The sequence below is a fragment of the Papio anubis genome, chromosome 6 (genome assembly GCF_008728515.1).
Source record: "Papio anubis isolate 15944 chromosome 6, Panubis1.0, whole genome shotgun sequence".
Lineage (NCBI taxonomy): Eukaryota > Metazoa > Chordata > Mammalia > Primates > Cercopithecidae > Papio > Papio anubis.
In genome coordinates, this window is record NC_044981.1 from 161877037 (window position 1) to 161902099 (window position 25063).

The 25063-nt window shown below is 35.7% G+C and overlaps 1 protein-coding gene across 11 annotated transcripts in view; it reads right to left on the minus strand.

Annotated features, from left to right (window-relative positions):
- Positions 1 to 25063, minus strand: part of PDE10A (phosphodiesterase 10A) — a 665278-nt gene that overhangs the window by 64750 nt on the left and 575465 nt on the right. For all 11 annotated transcript variants that reach the window (XM_021936902.2, XM_021936910.2, XM_021936903.2 and 8 more), the window contains 3 exons: positions 16685 to 16827; positions 14248 to 14340; positions 11582 to 11768 (listed from right to left, as the gene is read on the minus strand). In XM_021936902.2, coding sequence (XP_021792594.2) covers positions 11582 to 11768; positions 14248 to 14340; positions 16685 to 16827 — 423 coding nt within the window. The remainder of the gene's footprint in view (positions 1 to 11581; positions 11769 to 14247; positions 14341 to 16684; positions 16828 to 25063) is intronic.

The following is a 25063-nucleotide window of genomic DNA, read 5'->3' on the forward strand; positions in this document are numbered from 1 at the left end:
GACACTTCACCAAAGATGGTGTACAGATGACAAATGTGAAAGAACTGGAACACATACCATGATCTGGGGAATGTAAAAGAGTACAATCACTTTCATAAACAGTTTGGCAGTCTCTTAAACAGTTACAGACCTCTCCCAGGTTACCCACCACTGCACATATAAATCGTTACCCAAGAGAAACGAAATCTGCGGTCACTTAAAGGCTTGTACACAGACCAACTGTTTCCTGCAGCTTTAGTGTAATAGCCAAAAACTGGAAATCACTCAAGTATCTATCAACAACTAAATAAATTAGTTGTGGTGTGTCCATACAATAAACTACTAAGTAATAAAAAGTAATTAAGTATTTACGTACATAACACCACCGATGAATCACAAAATTATGTTAAGTGAAAAAAGCCAAATAATACAGATTATATGATTCCCTTTATACAAAATAATTCTAGAAAATGCAAAGTAATTTATAGTGACAGAAAGCAAAACAATGGTCACCTGAAGATGGGGAGGGTCAAAAGGAAGGGATTACTAAGGGGCCCACAGAAACTTCTGTAGGTCAAGGCTATATTTATTATCTTGACTATATTGATGGTTTCATGGGTGTGTGTGTGTGTATATTAAGTTGCACACTTTAAACATCTGCACATTACTGTGTATCAATAAACCTCAGTGAAACTATTTTAAAAGTTTCTGCTCTTTTTAAGGGTATAGATGTCACAATTTGTATACATGACATATAAATTTCAGCAACAAAGTCACATGATAGTGAAAATACTGCCAAAGATCTGTTTTCAAAGTGCTCTCTTCATAGCGTGAATTTCTTTGGAAAGCAATTATTTTCTCATGCAGTGTTAATGTCACTGGCAACTTGAGGGTTCAGATTAAATGTTATTCCTCTGAATATATCTTCTAAATACTTTCATTTGTCATTAGAAGTTGTTAGCAAATTTGGAGTCTTTGTCTTTTTGTGAAAGAAGCATGTGTATCTAATTTATTAACTGAACAACTGTACCAAGTATTTTGCTGCAAACAGCAAATCTGTGGGTAGCACAAACGAAAATGCATGAACATTTTGAAATCATCTTCATAACTGTGATTTTTTTTTTCCAGGTGATAAAATAATCCTCCTTAGTAAAGTCGAGAAAGAGCGTAGATAGGTTTAGAAGCGTAGGCTGGACACTGCTGTCACCTTTTCCTAGCTGCACAAGGCCCACCCTGTGAGAGGAGACTCTGCTTCCCGGACAAGCCATGACCTTCTAGTGCACAAACTTTCTGAAAGCTCCGTCCGTGTATTAATAATCAATAAAAAATTCTTTAATATCATTGACTCAAAAACATATCAAGATCCAAGTTTTCACATTTTCCTCATATACCTTAATGGAATTCACTTGCTTTCTACTTTAGAGATAGCGTAGATTCTGGTAGGAGAGTGAACAATCCATAGGATTTACTCATTATTTACTGTAAATTGGTATTATCTGTAATTCAGTGCAATTCTATGGTAAAGCTGTTAGTAAGAGTAACTATACTAGGCAGTAAAGTAACTGCTACTATAGTCATTAATCCTATTGCGCACTTATGCCAGGCAGTATGCTAAGTGTTTTATACGCATTATTTCATGTAGGTCTCACAGAACTCCTATAAGATAGTTATTCCTTTTATTATCATTTTGTATGTTTATGACCTAAAATTAGAATAAATTTTATTTCTATTATTTTTACAGTTTTTGATATCAATATATTGAAAACACATAAAAATTTAAATTTTTTAGTCATTTATTTTTATATTTGTAATCAGTGTATGTAAATAACACTAATTACAAGATAAAATTAATTAAAATCACAGCATGAAATAATTAGTTTTAGAAAATTTTATATTTACTTCCCATTTGCTAAATGACCTTTAATACGAATAGTAGAAAATAACATAATCTAGGAATATTAGTAGATTATTTTATCATATTCATGCAAGTTGCTAATGAAGGTAGAAAACTATGTTGCCTTTTTCAGCGCATTTTGTATAAATTATTTGCCTATAACACTGCGTAAATAATCTTGCAGTCACTGTCCAAGTAGAAGAGAATTCTAGCAGAAAGAACTGCTATTTGTCTAAAACTGAAATATATTTTGATGGCCTATCAGTCTTAGGCACGAGGATATTGAAAAGGTGTATGTGCTCAAAAAACAAAACTATAAAGATGATCTGGAAACAGGACTGTAAGAGCATGTCTACCATACGTTAAAAATACACCCAATCACATTTTATAAAATGGCATTCCTACTCAACTGGCATACAAAAATATTTAATTAGTGATTATTTAGAAGGTTTTTCTTGGGGCCTATTTACACAATAACCCTCATTACACTTAGAAATGACTGTGTCTATGAGGCACCCTAATATTTAATTAATGTTCATAGTAAACCTAGAGTCACTTTAGGGTCAGGCAACTCTTAGAAATCTAAACTCTGGAATCATCTACTTGGAACAAATCTCTTGTCCATCATTTACTAATTGTATACATTTAGGCAAATCATTTAATTCTCTGTTCCCCAGGATCTCATCGGTAGACTAAAGACACTATAGTACTTAGCCAAGAATGTAAGGTTCAATGGAATAACACGCGGAAAGGCTAAGAACAAGCACTGGCCAGTGACTGTGAAGCTCTCAGTGCTGTCAGCAACCTTATCTTAGACGGATATCAGCACTGTGTTGCCATGCAATTTGGCTCTTTTGTTTGATTTTGGTGATAATCAAGAAGACAGTCTACTTTTCTATGTGGCGGTGGTGCACTGAACTGGCTTGCAAGAGCCAATTATGCACATTTCTTCCCAACTCTGCATTCATTATGGCCCATGGGTAGCTTGAAATTGTCCATACTGGGGGAATGTACACCAGAGACACCGGGAGACACACAAATCAGGACCATTCTGTTTTTAGAGAGGTTGCTGTTAAACATTTACTGCACACCACTTGGTATTCTTTAAGATTCAAGTAGTTTAACTTTGGGAACGTTTGAGACATAATAATTGTCTTACTGTTATAAATTGTGTACTCTTTTCCCCTATTTAATTTACATTTAAAATCGAATTGACAAATACTTATTAAACTATTTTCTATGTATTTGTCAATAGCATTAAATGATATCATTAGTCAAATTAAATTGACTCTCAAAGCAAGTCCTAAAATCAAACACACACTCCACATACATATGGGGAACACTGAATAAGATACCTGTAACCACCCTTCTGCTCTACACTGCCATGAGATCCACTTTTTCAGCTCCCACAAGTGAGTCAGACATGTGATATTTGCCTTTTTATGCCTGGATAATTTTATTTAACCTAATGACCTTCAGTTTCATGCATGCTGCTGCAAGTTACACGATTTCATTCCTTTTTATGGCTAAATAATGTTCCATTGTGCATAATGTTGGTTAAGGGGTACAAAAACACAGTTGGATAAAAGGAGTAAGTTCTACTGTTTGCTAGTACACTAGGAAAATTACAGTTCATAATAATTTATTGTGTATTTCAAAATAGCTAGAAGATTCATAATGGTTCCAAAACAAAGAAAACATAAATATCTGAGGTGTCAGATACTTCAGTCATGTTGATATGATTAACGCAGTTACAGGTATCAAATTATTCTACTTACTCCCAAAATATGTACAACTATGATAAATCAATAAAAAGGAAATGCTGTGCTGTTTATTTTATAGCACAGGGCAGTGCTGCAGCAGACTACAGAAATAACAGACCCATCAGAGGGTGTGGCTTGAGGCTCCGGGATGTGAAGGGAAGGTCCACGCAGGATGAGACTTGCCTGTGGCAGCAAGAGGAGAGGAGTTGAACTGAGAACTCCGTAAGAAAAAAAGAAGCCTTGTCTCTACTTGGGGCTATGGGTAGAAAAGAAATAGTCTCCATCCATTGAGAATATGGAAATCAAGCCTGAACCATATGTAGTTGTAGTTTCCGAATTTATACTAACATATTGCAGCAATTTCAAGCTAAAAACTTAACAGAAACAAAAACCTGGACCCAGATCACTGAAAGCCTGGGGCACATGGAACACATTACATATATCTGAGCATGAGGGTCTCCCACAAGGGAGATAATCTGAGAGAAATTTGAGTAGGTAAACAAGTAAACGACAACATGAAAAAAAATCTAAGAATGGAAAGATCAATAGATATTAGTACCCTCTACGAACTGAGCTAACGAAAAACACTTAATGTGAGATTTAAAATACACTGTTGCAAAAATACGGCATTTGGTATGTGACTTACTATGGTTGTACAACTATTCTAGTTTATGGAAACCACAGCACCAAAATGCAAAACCAAACCAAAACAAAACAAAACAAAAACCACAAAGATTTCTTTCTGTTTCTTTCTCAGTAGAGTTTTATCTTTGACCTAATCATGGGTGGAAGTATTTAAAACCCTTTCTAAAAGACAGGCCCAAGCACCTGCTGTCTATGGCACCAGAGAGTTCTTTCATGCTGAGGACTGCAAAGGTGACAACGGTTTTCTCTAATGTGTTTCCGTGGATTTGAAACCACTGGGAACAAATTTTTAAAAAAATGTTTGTGTGTGTTATGTTCCTGTGAAATAAGAGACAGCTGAATTCAGGAGAAAGTAGGGGCATTGGAAAAATGACTCTCCAGCCGTGTGCCCAAATGCACCCCAGTATATGGAAAACAACTGGTGTCCTAATGCAGGAATGCTGACTTCTCTCCTCTGTAAGTTGACAAGTTCCATCTTAGGGCAGACACTAAAGGTCTTCCTTACTATTTTCTGGTAAATAAATGAAGCAAATCAAATTTTAATGAATTTATAGCCTTATAACCAAAAGAAGAAAAAAAAAAGACTGCACTCAGCTGAAATTAGTTATCTATAAACTTGTAGACTTGGAGAAGCATTAAACTTTTCTTTTCATGTAACCCCAAAAATTCAGTTTAAGAATTGTTATTCATTAGTATCTAAGTGTATTCAAATTCAAGATGAGGGAAAAGGATGTGTGTGTGTGTGTGTGTGTGTGTGTTTGTGTGCGTGATCATGACACTACTAACAGGAGATAGTTGAATTTTAGGAGATAACTTTGTGACTCGATGCATTGGTATAAGATGTATTTTTGATTTTTCTTAGAAAACTTTTGTTGGGAGTATACAATACTCTTAAGGCAACCTTCAGTTCATCATCTATAATTGCATATTTAATTTACATAATTCTCCTTTGAAGTATGTCCCAAGTGTTGAACTTTCTGTGAATCGATTCCAAACTCTTTTATTAACCCTATCTTTGCTCTACCATCTATATTACTTTATGAAATTTTTTTTTCTGAACTTTTCCCCCTCATTTCTAACAAAATTAACCTTACCTTCTGTGATGGTTAATTCTAAGCATCAACTTGACTGGGTTAGAGGATGCTGGGACAGCAGGTAGATCATTATTTCTGGGTGTTTCAGTGAGGGTGTTTCTGGGAGACTCGCACTGGAATTAGGGCACTGAGTAGGGAAGATCTGCCCTTACCCAATGCGGTAGGGCACCAGGTAACTGGTTGAGGACCCAGACGGAACAGAAAGGCAAAGGGCAGGCAAAGTCTCTTTCTGTTCTAAAGCTGGGATACCTACCCTGTTCTGGAACATCAGATCTCCCGGATCTCTGGTCTTTGGAGTTTAACTTGCACCAGGTGCACCCCAGCTTCTCAAGCCTTTGGCCTCTGACTCAGGGTTTCACTATCGGCTTCCCTGGTTGTGAGGCTTTCAGACTTGGACTGAGCTGTGCAACTGACTTTCCTGGTTCTCCAGCTTGCAGATGGCCTATTGTGGGACTTTTTAGCTTCCATAATCATATGAACCAATTTCCTTCCTAAGTCCTCTCTCATGTATCTATTCATTTATATATGTATCCTGTTGGTTCTGTTTCTCTGGAGAACCCTAATGCACCCCAGTCCATACTTTATATATAAAATGTAAAAACACTTCTTAATAATTGTCTTCCCTGTAAGCAACCTTAGGACCTTAGGGAAGAACAATGTCAGAGAGAAGGCAGTACACGTAGCGAGCACTGGGACCAGTCTGCAATCATTCATACCCTGGCTCTAGCATATACTAGATATGTGCCCTTGGGAAAGTTATTTAAACTTTATATATCCACTTTTTTTTCTTATAAAACATGGAGATAATAATAACCACACTCATCGGATTGTTGTGAGAACATATGAAAAGAGATTTCATATGTAAAGTGTCTAGAACAATGCCTGTCACACAATAAAGCTTTATATAAAATAAGAGTTGTTCTTATCATAGTCATCTTTATATCCACCATCTGGTATAAAAAAGATACACAATACTTGGTAGTTGAATTCTCGAATGAATAAAGGTTCAACCACTTATTAAATTTGTCCTTAACCAACTAATTGCATTTTAATAGCAAATTTAATAGCAAAATTCATGCCCCTTTCATGTTAAAATGTCTTTCTGTCCAAAATGCACAGAGCTAATCTGTTTTAAAATATTTATTTTTCTAGGCAAAAGATGTAACTGATATTACTGTTCTGTTAGCTTTTCTGAGGCATATTAAATGGTTTCTTTAAAATCACAGTATAAATGAGTCAATTAATTGACTCGGATTTAAAAGATGTTTTCTGTTGATAGTACTTCCAAGTACATTGTTAGCTCAATAAATGAAAGAGAGATGTTGCCAATCAGAGACATTCTCCTTTATTCAATAAAAGGAACGTATTCAAATATTTCTAAAGACGAAATAAAGAAAAATAAAGACATAATAAGCGTTAATATGGCCTATGTGCCCTGCTTCTTAGATAGGCTCTTAATCAAACAAGGCCACAATAAAATATGCTGTTACATTATCATGTTCAGTATTAGAAACAAGAATTTTCATGTACAAAACATGCTTCTGTTAGGGACATAATAATTTGTTCAAGAGCAGAAATACTTTGAATTCCCCGAGATCAACACAATTAAAATGACAATAATGGTCAACAATTACAAAGAACTTCATGCTGCACAAAAAGATTCTTCATATTTATGATCTTGATCATTACTAATGTATGTTCTCTAGAAAGTAGAACATTCAGGAAAAGGTGGGGAACCCGCAGCTGTGACTGAGTGTTTGGGACAACACATAAAACAAGGTGCTTTTCCTAATTTTCATATGATGCTTGCGGGAAAAAAAACGCTCAAAACAGCAAAGCAAAATTGCTAAAGAACAACCACAGGCATCTCAGTGCCAGAGTGATGACCAGAATTCGGCTCTTGTTCGTTAGTAGCAGTTCGTGGCATCAACCTTTTCAAGTGGGTAAGGTTCTAGGGATCCTACTATAAAGAAAGCAGATGCTATCTTATTGAAACTAGCATAAATTTGGAGCTATTTTCTTTAATTTTTTTTTATTTAGATGGATGCTTTCTTCGACAGGCAAAAAATATCAATTTAAAGAAGACATGTGAACTGGTCTTTCCAAACTGGAATGAAGTTTTTAAATAAACCCAGCCACCAGTCTTCATCAGACTGGAAGGCCAGGGAGAAGAGGGAAGAAGGAATCATCATGAAGCTGTGGACTCAAATCTCTTATTCTTTCTGAGTTGGAAAAACTTCAAAAATAATATAATTTTTATAAGCTTTAGTAAGGAGAAAAATATACTGCAGTTAAAAAATGGTAATAAATTCCACAGAGAGCTTGTAGCTGCACTGCATATATGTTCAATGTATACCTTAAAGGTAACCAGCTTTGGCTGGGCAAGGTGGCTCATGCCTGTAATCCCAGCACTTTGGGAGGCAGAGGCAGGTGGATCACCTGAGGTCAGGAGTTCAAGAATAGCCTGGCCAATGTGGTGAAACCCCATCTCTACTAAAAATACAAAAATTAGCTGGGCATGGTAACGCATGCCTGTAATCTCAGCTACTCAGGAGCCTGAGGCAGGAGAATTGCTTAAACCCAGGAGGTGGGGGTTGCAGTGGGCCAAGATCACGCAATTGCACTCTAGCCTGGGTGACAAAGAGTGAAACTCCATCTCATAAAGAAAAGGTAACCAGCTTAAGTCCAGTGAGGGTGACTACTTGGCAGAACTGCTGCTGCATGTACTATTTGTCACTGTCGGAGAAAAGCATTGCTGTGATGGGGTTCAAAGTGTTTAGAAAAATTATAATCATTTCCAATATCAACTCATACCAGTCATTTTACCAAAATTTTACCCTACATAATTTAAATAATCAATGTAAAAACAAAATGACTATTAACTTACAACTTTTCAGAGGTTTTTTGTTTTTTTCTGTACAGTTTAATCATGAATTAAATCCAGGTATTATGATACCACAATTAGTGACTTAGAAAAGCATTTGAATCTGCTAGTCTACTCCTTAATTTATGTATTCTTGAAAGTACACAACATTTCAAGAGATACATGGAAAAATGAATAAATTTTAAGATGATCAATTTACATATTCTTAACTTTCACACATATTCTTACTAAAAATGACTTTTTCCCACATCCCATTTTGAAACTGACCTGTTATCAAATTGCTGTTGATACAAAGGGGAAATATAAAATATTGGTATTAATGAGGGCTAATAAAGGTTTCTGAAACTTTCCTAAAATATTAAAGGTGAACTTCAGTAAATTCTCAACTGATAGCTCATTAAAATAATTTTTGGTGTCAGAATAATCTGTACTTTTTGGCATCTTAGCTCAGGTAGAATTAAGAGAAATTGTGATAATAAAACTTTACTAATGGAAGCAATTCTTACAGCTTCCTTAAAAAATAAGAGGGACAAGTTGTAATAAGATTGATGCTGAATCTGAGAGCCAAATTTCTCACTGTCACAAAGAAAGTTCCTAAGATGAAAATAAGATGGCTAGAGGGCATTCTGTGGTATTAGACTGGAGGTATCAATAGGTATCGCAGAGAGAGAAAGAGACAGAGAGAATGAATGGACATAGAGATTTATGTATAAACTCGCTTCTGAAGAAGTCAGTGAGAAAGTGGGGGGAGAGTCCCGTGGAGAAACCTGCAGATATGACCTTCAAAGGGCAGAAGGTTAACAGGCTTAGTGATGAAGCACATGCCTGCTGACAGGATGCACTGAGGACACATCCGTACGTGAACTCATTGTCACAAACATGACCTTATATAATCATGAGGAAACACCAGACAAATCCAAAGCAAAGAATATCCTAAAAAACAATAGGTGTATACGCTTTAAAAATATCCAGGTCATGAGAGACAATACTAAGGAATCGTTCCAGATGAAAGGAGACTAAAGAGGTCTGCAGATGAGATAACAGTACAGTACTTGCGATGGGTTAGATTGTGGCCCCCTAAAATTCATGTATTAAAGTCTAACCCCTAGCACCTCAGAATGCAGCTGTATTTAGAGATAGGGCCTTTAAAGAGGTAACTAAGGTAAGAGGAGATTTAAAGTGTGGGTCCTAATCTAATACGACTAGTGTCTTCACAGGAAAAGTCTAGGACACAGGCATTTACACAGAGACAACAGCAACCATGTGAGGACACAGTGAGAAGGCAGCCATCTGCAAACCAAGGAAAGAGGCTTCAGGAGAAACCCACCTTGATCTTGGACTTCCAGCCTCCAAAACTGTGAGAAAATAATTTCCTGTTGCTTAAGCCACCTGGTCTGTGACGTTTATTACAGTAGCCCTAGCAAGCTAATACAGTACCAAAGTTAATTTCTTGATTTTTACATTAGGCAGTGGAAAATTAAGATAATGTCCTTGTTTTTAGAAAATACAAACTGAACCATTTAGGAGTTGTGAGACACTATATCTGAAACATACTCTCATGGACATCAGAGAAAGACAGTATCTATGTAAGAGAGAAAGAGAGAGACAAAGAAAGTATGTCAAAGCAAAAATGGCCAATATATTAACATTTGGGGAATATGGATAAAGGTATAAGGGATCTCTTTATATTACTTTTGCAACTTTTTCTTTTGTCTGAAATTATTTCAAAATAAAAAGTATAAAAAATTATGCTAAATCTAGTTTCATTTAACAACAAGAAAAATTCATGAACAGGTATATTAACTATTGTTGTTTTAGGCCATAGGTATCAAAGAAAAAAATTTTCAATATTTTTGTTTTTTATTTTTTGATGTTTATCAAAATGTTATAAGTTGTTTTGATCACATATATACTAATAATACATAATACCACAATCCAAAATGAATTTTAACACTTATTATACATGTTTTAGATATACCCATGTATTATCTTATAAACAGAAATTATCTTAGGGTAATTAATAAAATAAAGCATAAAATATATTCAACTTTTGTTGGATAATCAATACGTACTCAGAGAGTAAACATAACACTAAATTTTCTCATCCTAAGATCTTGCTATTGTGTTTTTAAATATAATATGTATCAAGCTTTTATAGTACTTAAATTCCATTGGCTACATTTAAAAATGATAACAGTCAATATTCAGAATAAACTAGAAATGACAATCTTTGTGACTTTTAAACTAAATAAGACAAGCATAAGCTGTCAACATTATTTATGAGAGACACATAGATACTAAAAATATTTGAAGCAAAAGTGTTTGACAGCATTCCTAGTTTATTTCTGAGGAGCTACGTAAGAGTAACTGTCCCCCAAAAGGGCACCAGGAATGCATAAGGAGAGAGGACGGGTATTCTCTTACTAAATAGCACAAACTGAATTAAAAAAGTTTACCCTCAGTCACCAGAAGGTAAGTTTTACCAATCTTTCTCCCTAGGTATGTCTCCACTGTTCCTATGAGTTACATGGTTACTCCTATGGAATACAGTCCTACTACCAAAAAAGCAGTTTCTAATTGATTAAGGGGGCAACTCCAATTTATGTTGATTTAGCTCTATGAAAAGGTCACCATACTAAAATTTTCCCTAACCTCAGAATTCTAGTAATATCATTAAAGGATTACTAGAGTTTACAGAATACTATATGTTCAATTCATTTAAAATAAAACAATGTAAAAGAAAGACAATAAATTCTACTATTTTTAAATTGAGACTTGAGAATCCACACTGAGCTTCATTTTACCCTTCAGTGAACACGGTATAACTTTCATGAGGACTAATGAGTTAACACCTAGAATGCTTCTGACATGGGCAACCTGATGCCTCACTTTTTGTCACAAACAAAACTTTCCTGGTGGGTGTCAAAACATGAGCTATGACTATACTTTCGTGTAAGGATCCCAAATGAATGCATTTGACAAACAGTCAAGATTTAGGTAGCATTTTCTTTCTTCATTTCCGTAGATACCATTAAATATAAGCCTGATGCTTGGACATTTTACCTGGACAGTCACTTCGTTTTTCTTCTTAACAAATTCCCACCTTGAAATAAATGCAAACTGTTAGAAGACTGTTCTTTTTCCTTGCAAGGAATTTTATGACATTTTCTAAAACGTGCACAATCAGGAATCACTCACTTTTCCTGGTTTGTAAAGGAAATATAAATGAAAAAAAAAAAAAAAGCCCCTTAAGCTGCTTCATGAAAAACTTTTCAAATTAATATGGAGTAGTAAAAAATGATATTTAATAGATAGTACTTACATTAGCACAGTGTAAGGCTAAAGCACAAAAGACGGCAAACATTTTGAAGTTGTTTTCATCGGTTTTAGAGAAGGCACTGCCACTGATTTTGTTGACCATCTGCACCACACCTATCACGCTGCCTCGGCTGACGATGGGCATGCACAGGATGTTCCGCGTGGTGTAGCCTGTGTACAAGTCTACTTCTCTGTGGGGTGACACAACCGAAAATAACAACAAAAAAAGGCAGAAGAAATAAAGGACACAGTCAATCATAACTCTCCCCTCAGTCTTTGCAATTTACATATGCTTCTATTCCATATGACGGTAATGGCACTTTTAGCTTCTGCATTCAGGGACGGTAACATTCCACAGAGTTTTATTAAAACCTTCCCCAAAATATTCTAACCGTTGGTTCTTTTGTCTTCAAGTGAGTTTTCTAGGATAGTCTCTTAAGAGGATTTCAGCCTATCATTTGAAGTATCCAGCATTACTAAGTAAACAGGAAAAAAATGTGGATTCGGAGGACAAATTCAATTAAAGTTGATAAAATAACATGATCCTTTGAAGTTGATCATGTTTATGAGAGAGGTAACTTGCTAAACCAACTTACAGAGTTTCCACTTTAAAAACTTAGAGCAGTGGTCAGCAAACTGCACCCAGGGGCCAAATCAGCCCTCTCCCCTTTGTAAGTAAAGTTGTATTGGAACACAGTCACACCATTCATTCATAGATTGTCTGATTCTGCCATCACCCCACAAGGCTGAGTTGTGGATTTGTGACAAGGACATTAGTGCCTATAAACGCAAATATACTCACCATCTGATACTTAATAGAAAAAGCCTGCTGACTCCCATTGTGAGGAAATGTTTTCGGAAAACGGGACTAAGTTGCATAGTAACAGTGATATAGCTAACAGTTGGTAGTTACATGGGAGTCTTCAGTGCCTGGCTTCTCTCATTTAGCATAATGGTTTTTGAGACTCATCCATGTTGTTGCACGTCTTAGTGGTTAAGTCCTTTTCATTGCTGAGTTATATCTCTATTGAACGGACATATCGTATTTTGTTCATTCATTCACCAATTATTGGACAATATTATTTTAATAGCCAGTTTTGGCAAATATAAATAATGCTGCTTTGAAGATTTGCATACAAGTCCCTGTAGCACCATATGTTTTCATTTTTCTTGTAGTAAACAGAAGTGGACCTGATTAGTGGACTGTACAGTAAGTGTATATTTAACTTTTCAAGAAAGTGCAAACTTGTTTTCCCAAGCGGATGTACCATTATATATTCCCACCAACAATGTATGAGGGTACTCGTTTCTCCACATCCTGGCCAATCTTTGCTAATGCCAATGTTTTAAAGTCACAGCCATTCTAGCTGGTGTACAGCGAGGTCTCATGTCAATTACATTTATATTGCCCTCACTTTGAGCATTTTTCATGTGTTTAGTGATCAGTTGTATATCTCTTTTTGTGGACTGTCTGTTACAATCATCTGCCCTTTGTATTAAATTGGGTTATCTTCTCATTGGTATGTTGGAAGAGTTTTTATATATAAGTATTTTGTCAGATATGTTTTACAAACATTTTCTCCTAATCTGGTGCTTGCATTTCCATTTTCTGAACAGTCTGACTCATACATTTTTACATAAAGATTTGACATAAGGATATGCAAATATATTTAATTTTTAAGTACTAAATGATGAGCTTGGACTTTTGGAAAAAAATAAACTTTCAGTGTACTTTTAATTTATTGACAGTATATATTACTAGAATATTGCTGTGTTTTTATATGAGTTGTGTATATTTGACATCAGTTGATCAAATACCTGAATAAACTTCCTATTGCTTATGTTATTTATCTCTTAAAGTAAACCACGTGTTGGGATTAACTAAACACTGCTGTCAAACTACGTAAATATTACTCTTAACAGTCATAGCATCAATCCTGAGACTTTCCATTTCTAGAGGTTTATTAAAATCAGATTGCATAACTGGGTTTGCAACTCTCCAAAGAAAGTCAGAACAAAACAAAAAATCTTTATAAGCCATCCTAATATCCATCTTCAATAATATCCAATAAAAGATGCAACTTAAGTTACTTTGGGTTGGGTAAATTTTCCAGACCTTTTACGAATATTATCTGTGATCTTAAAACAACAGCAACAAAATTGGATTATCATACTCATCTTAAAGAGGAGGAAACTGAGGCTCAGAGAGATTAAGTAACTTATGGTAGGTCAGTTGAGAGCTAATAAATGACACAACAGTGCTTCAAAGCTAGACTTACTCATCTCAAAAGCATGCAAATTTCTTACTATGTGTTGCAGCCTTTGAGCATATGATTTGATGGAGAATATGTTCGTTACAAAATCATGACACTGTAATGAAAAAAAAGTCCCACAGTAGCTCTATAAATTAGAACTTCCGCCTATCAGTTATTTTTATAACATTCTAAACTCCTCTATCTAGATATCATTATACATTAGTGGATTAGAATCCATCATTTTATAAATATCTGAATATACTGACTATTGATAGCAGAGTTGGTTCAAAAAAGAAAACTAAGGAAGAAAGAACTGAATCGGGACATGGAGAACTCAGGTTCCATGGAAGAGGTTTCAGCTGAGTGGGACATCACAGGAGAAATCAATGGAGTGTCAAAATCAGCTATTTCTTACCTGTTAAAGCGTGGGTCTGCATAGGCATCTGGAATGTTCAGGACTTCCCCTGTTCTTGCTACCTGGCCAGCAATTCCTTTCTCAATTGAAAATCTGCATATGTAAAAGAGAAGGACATGCTAATTCAAATATGGATGCTGTAGAATAATTCAAAAATATTCCATTGTTAACAATATTGAATTAAAAGCACTGTTTTACTTAAATGCATGTATTCGTTTTATATTTACATATTCTGAAAATCACCTTATAAAATATGTAAACATAAAGCAGGGAAACATTACACAGTAACCACCTGAGAACCTTAAAATATTAATTCACAAATTGAGATCAAACAATCAGCTAGTATCCTCCTGCTCTGAACAATAATCATCTCTTCTATTTGCGAAGTACCTTATAATTTACAAGATGCTTCAACATAAATTTTTTTAGTGGATTCTCAATGAAGTGTGAACGAAGGCTTATATGGGTTCAGCAATTTGCCAACATTCATAAAATATCAGTGGCACAAGGCAAGCTAGAATGCTGGTCTCTATCACTGTGCTTTCTACCACACATATAACCAAACTCACAGGTTATGCATGAGCTTGAGATATTATACAGAACTGAATTTTATGGTGTTTGCAATGCACGTACTATACAGAAATAACACAATGTACAACTTCTAGTATTTTTACCTAATTTGTTAAATTTTAAAATAATCGAAATACAAGGATTGTCTATTTTTTGTATCTAATATCAGTATTTTTCCTTTGTAAAAATATTTTCATACTTATATGTTTCTCATTATTATACTATCATCACACATGCACTCATTTCAAAATTTCCTTAAGAAAGATGTCTACAAGTCACAATATCTACTTTTTACATAGTTCAAAAATCATTTCCATATTATTACATTGTCCACATTATAGGAAATCACCATTACTGAAATAAAGCTAGAGGACTATCAGAAAAACTCGAAAGACAGTTCACACAAAAGAGAATCTACTTAAAACCCTTAAGAGTGAACCATACACTGCACGCAACTCAGGGTTGTCTTTTTCCTGGTTTTCTTGGGCTTTGAACAACATAAACATAATGAATTAGATTGCCATGAGCAAAGGGTATCAGAATCCATTTGATGATTTATGCTTGTTTGCGTTGGTCTGAGAGCAGTCTGAACTTTTGTTCCTGCTCTCTGTGGTTTGCTTTCTATGGTCAGTGGAAGCCACAATTAAGAAGCAGCCCTTACATAAATGGCTGCCATTAACCAGTCATCTGAGAGTTACAGTAAATCATACTCTGTTTTTCTTATGCTTATAAACACAGGCTTTAAAATCATTATTTTCAAAATTAAATCAATACCAGTAGTGTTAGGAAACACTCAAATCTCCAGCAAGAGAAATGACTTATCTAAATGACTATATCCAGATTGCTATACTGAGATCTAGCAACAATTAAAAAAACCAACAACAAACAGGCAAAACAATTGCAAAACCCAAGTACCAATATAGTGCCTATAAATGAGAGTTACAGGAATATGGAATATACAGGAAGTGCTGAGAGGCAGACGGTGGTGGGGCCCCATGCTGGGGCACACTTTGAGTTTCCTTGATACTAGTTTCCTTTTATGATAGACTGTCCAAATAAACAGCAATCCTTAATTAAGAAGACACAGTGCTTTACTAGAATGTTGTTATTACCAGAGAACTTTATGGCATTATACAGAAAATGACTTAAATAAGACACATAAAGCAAAAGAAATGCAAATGTCTAAAATTATTTTCTCAGCTTCTGAATGTTAAGCTTGATTCTTAAACATTTTGTCAGAGTGCTCCTTCTGTAGGTTTCCAGGTGCGATATGAGCAAGCCCCCATGCCTCCATCAACAAAATAAACTCCATTCTGTTCATTTAAGCGACAAGGGTTGCCACTTAAAAAAACAAAGACTTTAGTTTCGAGATGCAACACAAGTGTGCTATATGATTGATTAAAACAACTGATCAGTCACAGAGTGTATTTAAGTCATCAAATATACCAGATCAATTTCTACTACTGTCTGGACTTTGAGACAGGCCATAGGTTGGGAAGAGGTAGAGGCCGAATTGGATAAGCACACCTTTCCTCTTGGACATGGGAAAACCTGCAGATTCCAGATGGAGTGTACCTTTACCTACCTGGGAGCACTAGAAAGTTTTTCCAACATGATTTCCAAAAGGACCGCCTCCGGAAGACGGCATTTCCAGGAGTGACGCTAAAGCTTCCTAGGCGCGGTTTCTCTGGCACTGACTGCAATGTCATTCCCAGAAGTACTACCTTCAGGAGGCGGGTCCTGGTGGGAATGATATCACAGTATGACAAGTATTGTCAGCATACCTGTGAATAGGCACAGAAAAATGGGTAACAGAACACCTGCACATCTATCATAAGAGGATAGGACATTCTACTTCTAGCTGTACCTTATCTCTTTGGTCTTCTTGAAGACGGGTTTTCCTTCCTTTTCCTCTCCAATATCAAAAAGGTCTGAATATAACTCCTTGTTCTTATGGTCTACCTGGAAAAGTGCACAACGGTCGGCATTCACCAGGTTTTTTGCATATATCTAAAGACAAATGACAAAATAAGAGTAAGGCAATGAGAAATTCAAAGAACTTGCAGGTAAACTTTATCATAAAGTAAGTATTAATTTCAGCTGTCCTACACTCTAATTGGTTGGTATTAGCATTATAGGTAAGTAAATATACAAGTATATAAATATTACATATATATGATCTAAAAGTCATTGCTATATGCTAATACTAACAGATCCCAACAGAATACACAGCTGATACGCATCCATACCACTGTGCTGGAGGGAAGCATATCAGTCGTGTATTCTGATACCAACTGACACTTCTGTTTCAGTTGGTAAGCAGCTGCTGGCCTAACTTCCCAAGTGCCCTTCTGCCATCCCAGGCCCTCTTCCAGAATCTCTCAGGCCTTCCCTGGTGCCTGGATCTGAGCCTCTGTCAGCACTACGACCAGCATTCATTCTGATTAGTTGGTGTCTGTGATGCAGCAGTTGTAAAAACTATGAAATATAACCTCTAAGGAGATACATGGTTTTCATATTTGCATTAGCTGACTTTCATTTGATGTACTGTCTAATAAAAATTTGTACAGATTATTAAGTGTTTACTATGTGCCAGCCACATTTATATAATTTATATAAATTGATTTGCCTGCTCCTCACAATAACAATATTAACTCAGGAAAATTTTTTTCCCCACTTTACATATTAGGAAAATTGAGGCACTAAGAAGTAACTTGCCGCATTATTACATGAATAGTAAATGGTAGTAGTATTTGAACTGATACTAGCTGTTCTCATGGCCCATGCTTTTATAACAAATATGCTTTTCCATTTCTAAATGGAAACCACGTATTCATTTCATCACTCATTTGTGCTCCCATTTCCTTCAACAAATATTTCTTCAATGCCTAACATATCCTACTGTCCTGAGTGGGTTGCGGCTACAGCTGTGTCATTAATACAGTATTTACCTATACCGAGAATTTTGGTAACTTCAACTATCCAGATCATAGCCATGAAATTATTCCTCGGAGAAAAAGAATTCATCCTTAGCATAAAACAGCCACCACAAAGTCTTTGCAAGAGGAACCTTGCAGTCAGGGGAAAATACAGCATCTCATATAAAAAGTATTGATTTAATAAAAATAAGTCTAAGTTAGGAAACTGTCTTCATCCTACGATTACACTATTACACCTTTGTGTTCACTGCTCCTATAGAACTGTATTTATACACCCGACAAATACTGGCTGTGCCCACTCTGCAGGGACTGAGTATACTGCCTAGTATCAGGACCTCTAGGTTACGCCTCACCTCCCTTAGCCTGTGAACTATATAAACAGCAGAAACCACTTCTCTTTTCTCACAGTATTCCAAATGCCAAGAAGAAGGCTGAGTTAGGGCCAGCTAAATTTTGTGGTCCAAACCCAGCCCCCTGCCTGTTAATATAAATAACATTTTTATTGGGACATAGCCCCGTTCATTAATTTCTGTACTTTTTATGGCTGCTACGACAGCAGAGTTGAGTAGCCGCAAGAGAGTATGGCCCACAAAGCATAACAACTTACTATCTGGCCCTTTACAAAAAAAGTTTGCCAACCAACCCCTGGCTTAGAACATGTAAGATCTCTATAACCCAAAACTCTCAATACATATTTGAGGAAAAATGAATCACACAAAGGCAGGACAAGAGTGATGGAGCTGAGTCGTTGGCAAATACAGAAGAATCACTCATCTAATTCACACACCCCTGAGATTTTAAATTATTAAGTAACAAGAATGACCCTGCATTATTAAAGATTAAATTATGTTCAGTGAAATTTGTATCTGTAGTGTCTGGGGTAATGTCAGTTGCTTAATAAATATTTTGGCATAAATACGTTAATATTTGTTGAAAATCTGGATCAAATGGACAATGTTTCAGAAAATAAGCTTAGAAGGTGTTGAAAAATGTAAATCAAACCAGAATCATAAAGATAATTCAAAAACTATCAAAAAATTACCAAAAAAGACACTAGCCTCAAATGGCTTCAAATACGAGTTCTTTAAAAATCGTCAACAAATTCCCATACAATTTATACTGATCTACATTCAGAAAAGAACAATTTTTTCCAGTTGTTTTTACAATGTACGCCGTATCACTGATACTGAAAACTAACAAAGAAACTATAAAAAAGAAAATCATGGACAGATTTACTTTTGAAACAGAAGAAAAGTTATAAATAAAAATGCAACCAAATCAAATTTAGCAATAATTAAACAAATATGACAATATTGAAAACATAGTTTATTCTGAACTCTCCAGTAGCATAAAGTCTATTATAATTCATAATAGCAATAAGACCAAGGAGAAAAATCTGCAAGATTATCTTCCTGGTAGTCAAAAAGCGTGTGATGAGCCTTCGTGCAGTGGTTCATGCCTGTAATCCCAGCACTTTGGGAGACTGAGGTGGACAGATCTGTTGAGCCCAGGAGTTTGAGACCAGCCTGGGCAACATTACGAGACCCCGTCTCTACAAAAAATATAAAAATTAATCGGGCATGGCGGCATGCATCTGAAGTCCCAGCTACTCAGGAGGCTGAGGTAGGAGGATTTCATAAGCCCAGGAGGCAGAGGCTGCAGTGAGCTATGACCGTGCCACCGTACTCCAGCCTGAGTGACAGAGCAAGACCCCGTCGCAAAAACAAAAGCATGTGATGCCATTCAGCAAAATCATTAATGATAAAAACTTTAGTAAAATGCAATAAAAGAATATATAGAAAACGTAATAATCCTTTCCTCAAAACAACAGTCCTTATTATACCAAATGGTAAAATAACAGAATCGCTGCCTTAAGATACTAAAGTTAAGAACAAGACAAAGATATGTTATCACAATCATTAGCATGCTAGTAGGCAAGAGGAAGATGTGAGGTATACATACTTGAAGAGATAAAAGTTTTTATTGTTTAAGGATAATATTATTTCATATGTCAAAAAAATCAACAGACAAACAATTATAGACATTAAGAAGGCTTCTGTGGCCAGGTGCAGAGGCTCACGCTGTAATCCCAGCACTTCGGGAGGCCAAGGCCCTTGGGCTGCTTGAGCTCAGGAGTTTGAGACCAGCCTGGGCAACATGGCAAAAACCTGTCTCTACTAAAAATACAAAAATTAGCTGTGCATGGTGGCATGCGTCTGTTGTCCCAGCTACTTTTGGAAGGCTGAGGTAGGAGGATGGCTTGAGCTGGGGAGGCGGAGGTTGCAGTGAGCAGAGATCGTGCCACTGCATTCCAACCAAGGTGACAGAGACAGACCCTGTCTAAAAAAGGAAAAAGAAGCTTCTGTTTTAAGATAAGCATTTCTAAACATATGTTTACCTTTTCACTCTCCCCAAATATTAAGGTTTAACATTGAAATGACCCTCAGATGCTGAAAAGGAGTTAAAAATATCTAGACATATTTTGGCAATATTTATAAACTCCAAGCATCAGAAGGTCAATCTAAAAGCCACCTCTACTCCCCCACTACACACACGTATACACACATATGCATACATTTACCTGTAAGTGGAACAACACTCTTTAGAACAACAGTAGATTTTAAATTCAGATTTTAAATTAAAGTCTTCAAATTTCTAAGGAAAACTTACTTTAAGTCTAAATTTCTTTACCAAGTCAAACTAGCATAAAGGCAATATAAAGATATTTAAGAAGGGTACAGTACTCAGAAATGTACTATCTGTGAACTATTTTAGAAAAGGAGATGGGCTCAAGCAAAAATAAAGAAATAGAAAAAAATTCAAAGACACTGGGAAGACTCAGGGTCCAAGAAAAAGTGAGGAGCAAATAAACCATTAAAACTATACTGCAACTGTAACACTTGTTAGTAAATGATATCTAAGAAATTATAGGCATCATGAAAAATTAATTTAAGAAACATGAAATATATAAAAATATGTATACATCTAAAACTATGTAAGGGTAGTAGATAAGAAGGGTAAAAAATAAGGAAACAAATGTGCTTCATTTATTATCTTGTTGGTGAAGTGAGTGATATGATATCAACACTGATTATTTATTGATTTTGATATAAAACTTCATTTTAAATGTAAGATGACAGCTGTCAGGACTATTGCTGCCATCATGTAAAGAGAAACTGCCTGAGAATAAGGACTACACAGAAGTAAGTTGAACTGAGAAACAGAGAAAGATATATTCCTGAAAAGATTATTTGAGCTCCCTTGTCCACTAATTATGTAAGCCTGAACATTCAATGGCTTTTCAGCAGTCTGAGCCAGTAAATCCTCTCTTTCATTACCTACACTAATTTAAGTAGTTGATGTTTTCAGATAAGAAAGGAAATATAAAGTACCTACACATGTATAAAAATTGATTTGAATATCTAATTCATTGATTCCCAACTAGCAGCTGAGCCGCCTGGCTGCGGGGCATCTGGAAATAAGTGCAGGCATGTTTGTTGGTTACGAATTCTCACAAGCTAAAGATGCTGCAGGTCTGCAGTGCCCAGGATGACACTGTGCCAGAGGAAACTGCTCTGCCCAAATCAGCATCGCCCCATTGAGAAGCACTGACCTAGATGAACTGATCACCTAGGAATTTAAGAATTACCCAGATTTGGTCAGGCGTGGTGGCTCACACCTGTAATCCCAGCACTTTGGGAGGCCAAGGTGGGTGGATCACAAGGTCAAGAGATTAAGATCATCTTGGCCAACACGGTGAAACCCCATCTCTACTAAAAATACAAAAAGTAGGCAGGCGTGGTGGTGTGTGCCTGTAATACCAGCTACTCGGGAGGCTGAGGCAGGAGAATTGCTTGAACCTGGGAGACAGAGGTAGCAGTGAGCCGAGATCGTGCCACTGCACTCCACCCTAGTGACAGAGCGAGACTACGTCTCAGGAAAAAAAAAAAAATTACCCAGATTTGCTTGTCTGAAAATAATAAATCTTCTATATTATCAAAAAGTTCCTCAAAAAAGTCTAACCTCATTCCCCACTTGTTTCCTCTATTCCAGGGTTATCTTTTCAAAACACAAATCTGATCTTACACTTCTAGCTTACAAGCCTTAATTCAAAACTCCCTCCCAGGCCTGAGTGACTTGGCCCTTCCAGGGCCTTTCTACACAGAAGCACACTGTTCCCCCATCCCCTAAAGTAGACTCCTCTTTCCTCTTTGCCTGTGTAACTTCCACACAACCACCAGACCAAAGTCACAGTATCAGGAAAGCTTGCCACAGCCTCCCCAGCTCCACTAGATCCCATCATGAGCTTTCAGAGCACTGTTATGCTCCTTTATAGGCCTGACTCTGACTGTAGTTTCACAGTTATGTTGATATTTGGCTCATGTCTGTCTCCCCACAGACTAAAAGATCAATGAGGACAGAGGCTGTTGCTCCTTTATAGGCCTGACTCTGACTGTAGTTTCACAGTTATGTTGATATTTGGCTCATGTCTGTCTCCCCACAGACTAAAAGATCAATGAGGACAGAGGCTGTGAAGGGCTTTGCTCACCATTTGATAACTCCAGTTACTATGCATTATAAGACTATAACAGATTCCCAAGAAACATTATAGCAGAAAAGGGTGAATGAAAACTTGAAGGATCCAATGTCATAGAAGAAACTGAAAAGAGAGTCAGAGACCTACCCCTAATAAGACCCCAATGGGGTCTTAATTATTCTTAATTATTCTTAATTTCTTAATTATACGCATCATGAAAAATTAATTTAAGAAACATGAAGTATATAAAAATATTTATATATCTAAAACTATGTAAGGGTAGTGGATAAGAAGAGTAAAAAAAAAGGAAACAAATGTGCTTCATTTATTATCTTGTTGGGGTCTTATTAGCTGATTTGTATCAAACATTAAGGGAACAATAAGGGAACAAACATTGGTATCAAACATTAAGGGAATAAATAATAAGTATACTTAAACCACTTTAGACCATAGAAAGGAACGGAACATTTCTTAGCTCATTTTATAAGCGTAGCATAACCCAATACCGATACAACCCAAGGATAGAAAAAAAGAAACATTGAGCAATCTGATGAATGAATATAGATGCAAAACTTGGAAATAAATATTAACACCCAATCCAGGAATAAAGAAAACATTACAATTGAATAGCCTTTATGCCAGGAATTTAAGAGTGGTTCAACGTTGAGTAATAATACAGGTGTCTACTCCAATCATTTTTAAATAGCTTATCAAAATTTGATAATACCAAACACCAAATGAGACGCAAACTCACAGAAAATTAGGAATAGAAGAAAATGTTTTAAAATTGATCAATTATATCTGCTGTGGATCCACAGCAAATATACATAGCAATGAAATGTGAGAGGTACACACATCAAGAAAAATCAATATATCCCTTTGTTGACTTCTGTTGCTTCCAATGAAATGTGGGAGGTACACACATCAAGAAAAATAAATATATTCCCTTGTTGATTTATGTTGCTTCCAATGAAATGTGGGAGGTACACACATCAAGAAAAATCAGTATATCCCCTTATTGATTTCTGTTGCTTCCAATGAAATGTGGGAGGTACACATGTCAAGAAAAATCAATATATTCCCTTGTTGATTTCTGTTGCTTCCATTCAACAGTGTTCATTAGGTTGCAGCTAATACATTAACAGACACAAAGAAATAAGTACTGTACAAACTGGAAAAGAAGAACCACTAGAACCTCTACTATTGTGCATTATAAATCACTGTCCTCTATCTTGAAAACTAAAGACTATAAACTGGAAAAATGAGTTAACTATGGGGGACCATAATCAACACATTCACTCAAGAAATATTTAAAAAAAAAAAAAAAAAACCTGAAAATAAGTAAATGTCTTTGGCTAGGAAGACTCCATGTGCTGAAGATATCAAGTTTTCTATAAATTTAAGGCAATTCCTATATAAATTACACAACATAATGAACTGAGATTCATCACAGGAGTGCAAGGTTACTTTAACATAAAACAATCAATTGATGTAATACACACTATCAATAGAATTAAAAGTAAAAACCATATGATCATCTACACTGATGCACAGAAATTATTTGACAAAATGTAACACACTTGCGTGATAAAAACACTCAATAAACTAGGAATAAAAGGGAATTTCATCAACCTGACAAAGGCCATCTATGAGAAAGCCACAAATAACATCATATTTGATGGCAAAAAACTAAATGCTTCTCCGTTGAGATCAGGAATGAGATAAGAAGGTCCACACTTGCCACTTCTTTTCAGTATTGTGCTGTAGGTTCTAGCCAGGGCAATCATGCCAGAAAAAGAAATAAAACAACCTGGAATAGAAAGTAAGGAGTAAAACTGTCTCCAACTGGATATATATATCCACTAAGAAACTAAGAAACTATAGGAACTAATATATGAGTTCATCAAGCTTGCAGGATACATAATCAATATATAAAAACCAATGTTGTTTCTATATATTTGCAGCATAAAATCAAAAAATAAAATTAAGAAAACAATTCCATTTATAATAGCATTAAAAACAAAATACTTAGGAATAAACTGGCCAAAATAAAAGCAACACTTATTCTCCAAAACCACAAAACACTGTTGAAAAAAATTAAGATCTGGATAAATGGAAAAATGCCTCACGTTCATGTATTAGAAGACTTAATTGTCTTCCAGTTGTTAAGATGGCAATACTTCACATTGTTCTACAGATTCAACATAATTCCTATTAGCATTCCACCTGATCTCTTTGTAGAAATTGACCTGCTACTTCTAAAACTTAAATGTATTTGATAGGTACCCAGAAGAGCTAAAAGAATCTTGAAAAGTTGGGGAACTCACACTTCCTAATTTCAAAAGTTACTACAAAACCACAGTAATCAAGAAAATGTACTGGCATTACCACAGAAATATAGAGCAACAGAATAGCATCAAGAGTCCAGAAATAAAACCACATTTTATGTTCAACTGATGTGCTGGGGAAAACTTCATAGCTACATGGAAATGAATGAAACTGGACCTTTACCAAACATCATATATAAAACGAACTCAAAACAGATCAAAGACCTAAATATAAGTGTTAAAAACCCTACAACGCTTAGAAGAAAATATCTGAGTAAATTTGCATGATCTCTGATTTGGCTTAGATATAAAACTAAAAGCATAAACAGCAAAAGAAAAAAATAGCTAAATTGGATTTCATCGAAATCTTTGTGCCTCAAAAGACACTATCAAGAAAGCGAAAAGGCAACCTACCAAAATGGGAGAAAATATTAGCAAAGCAA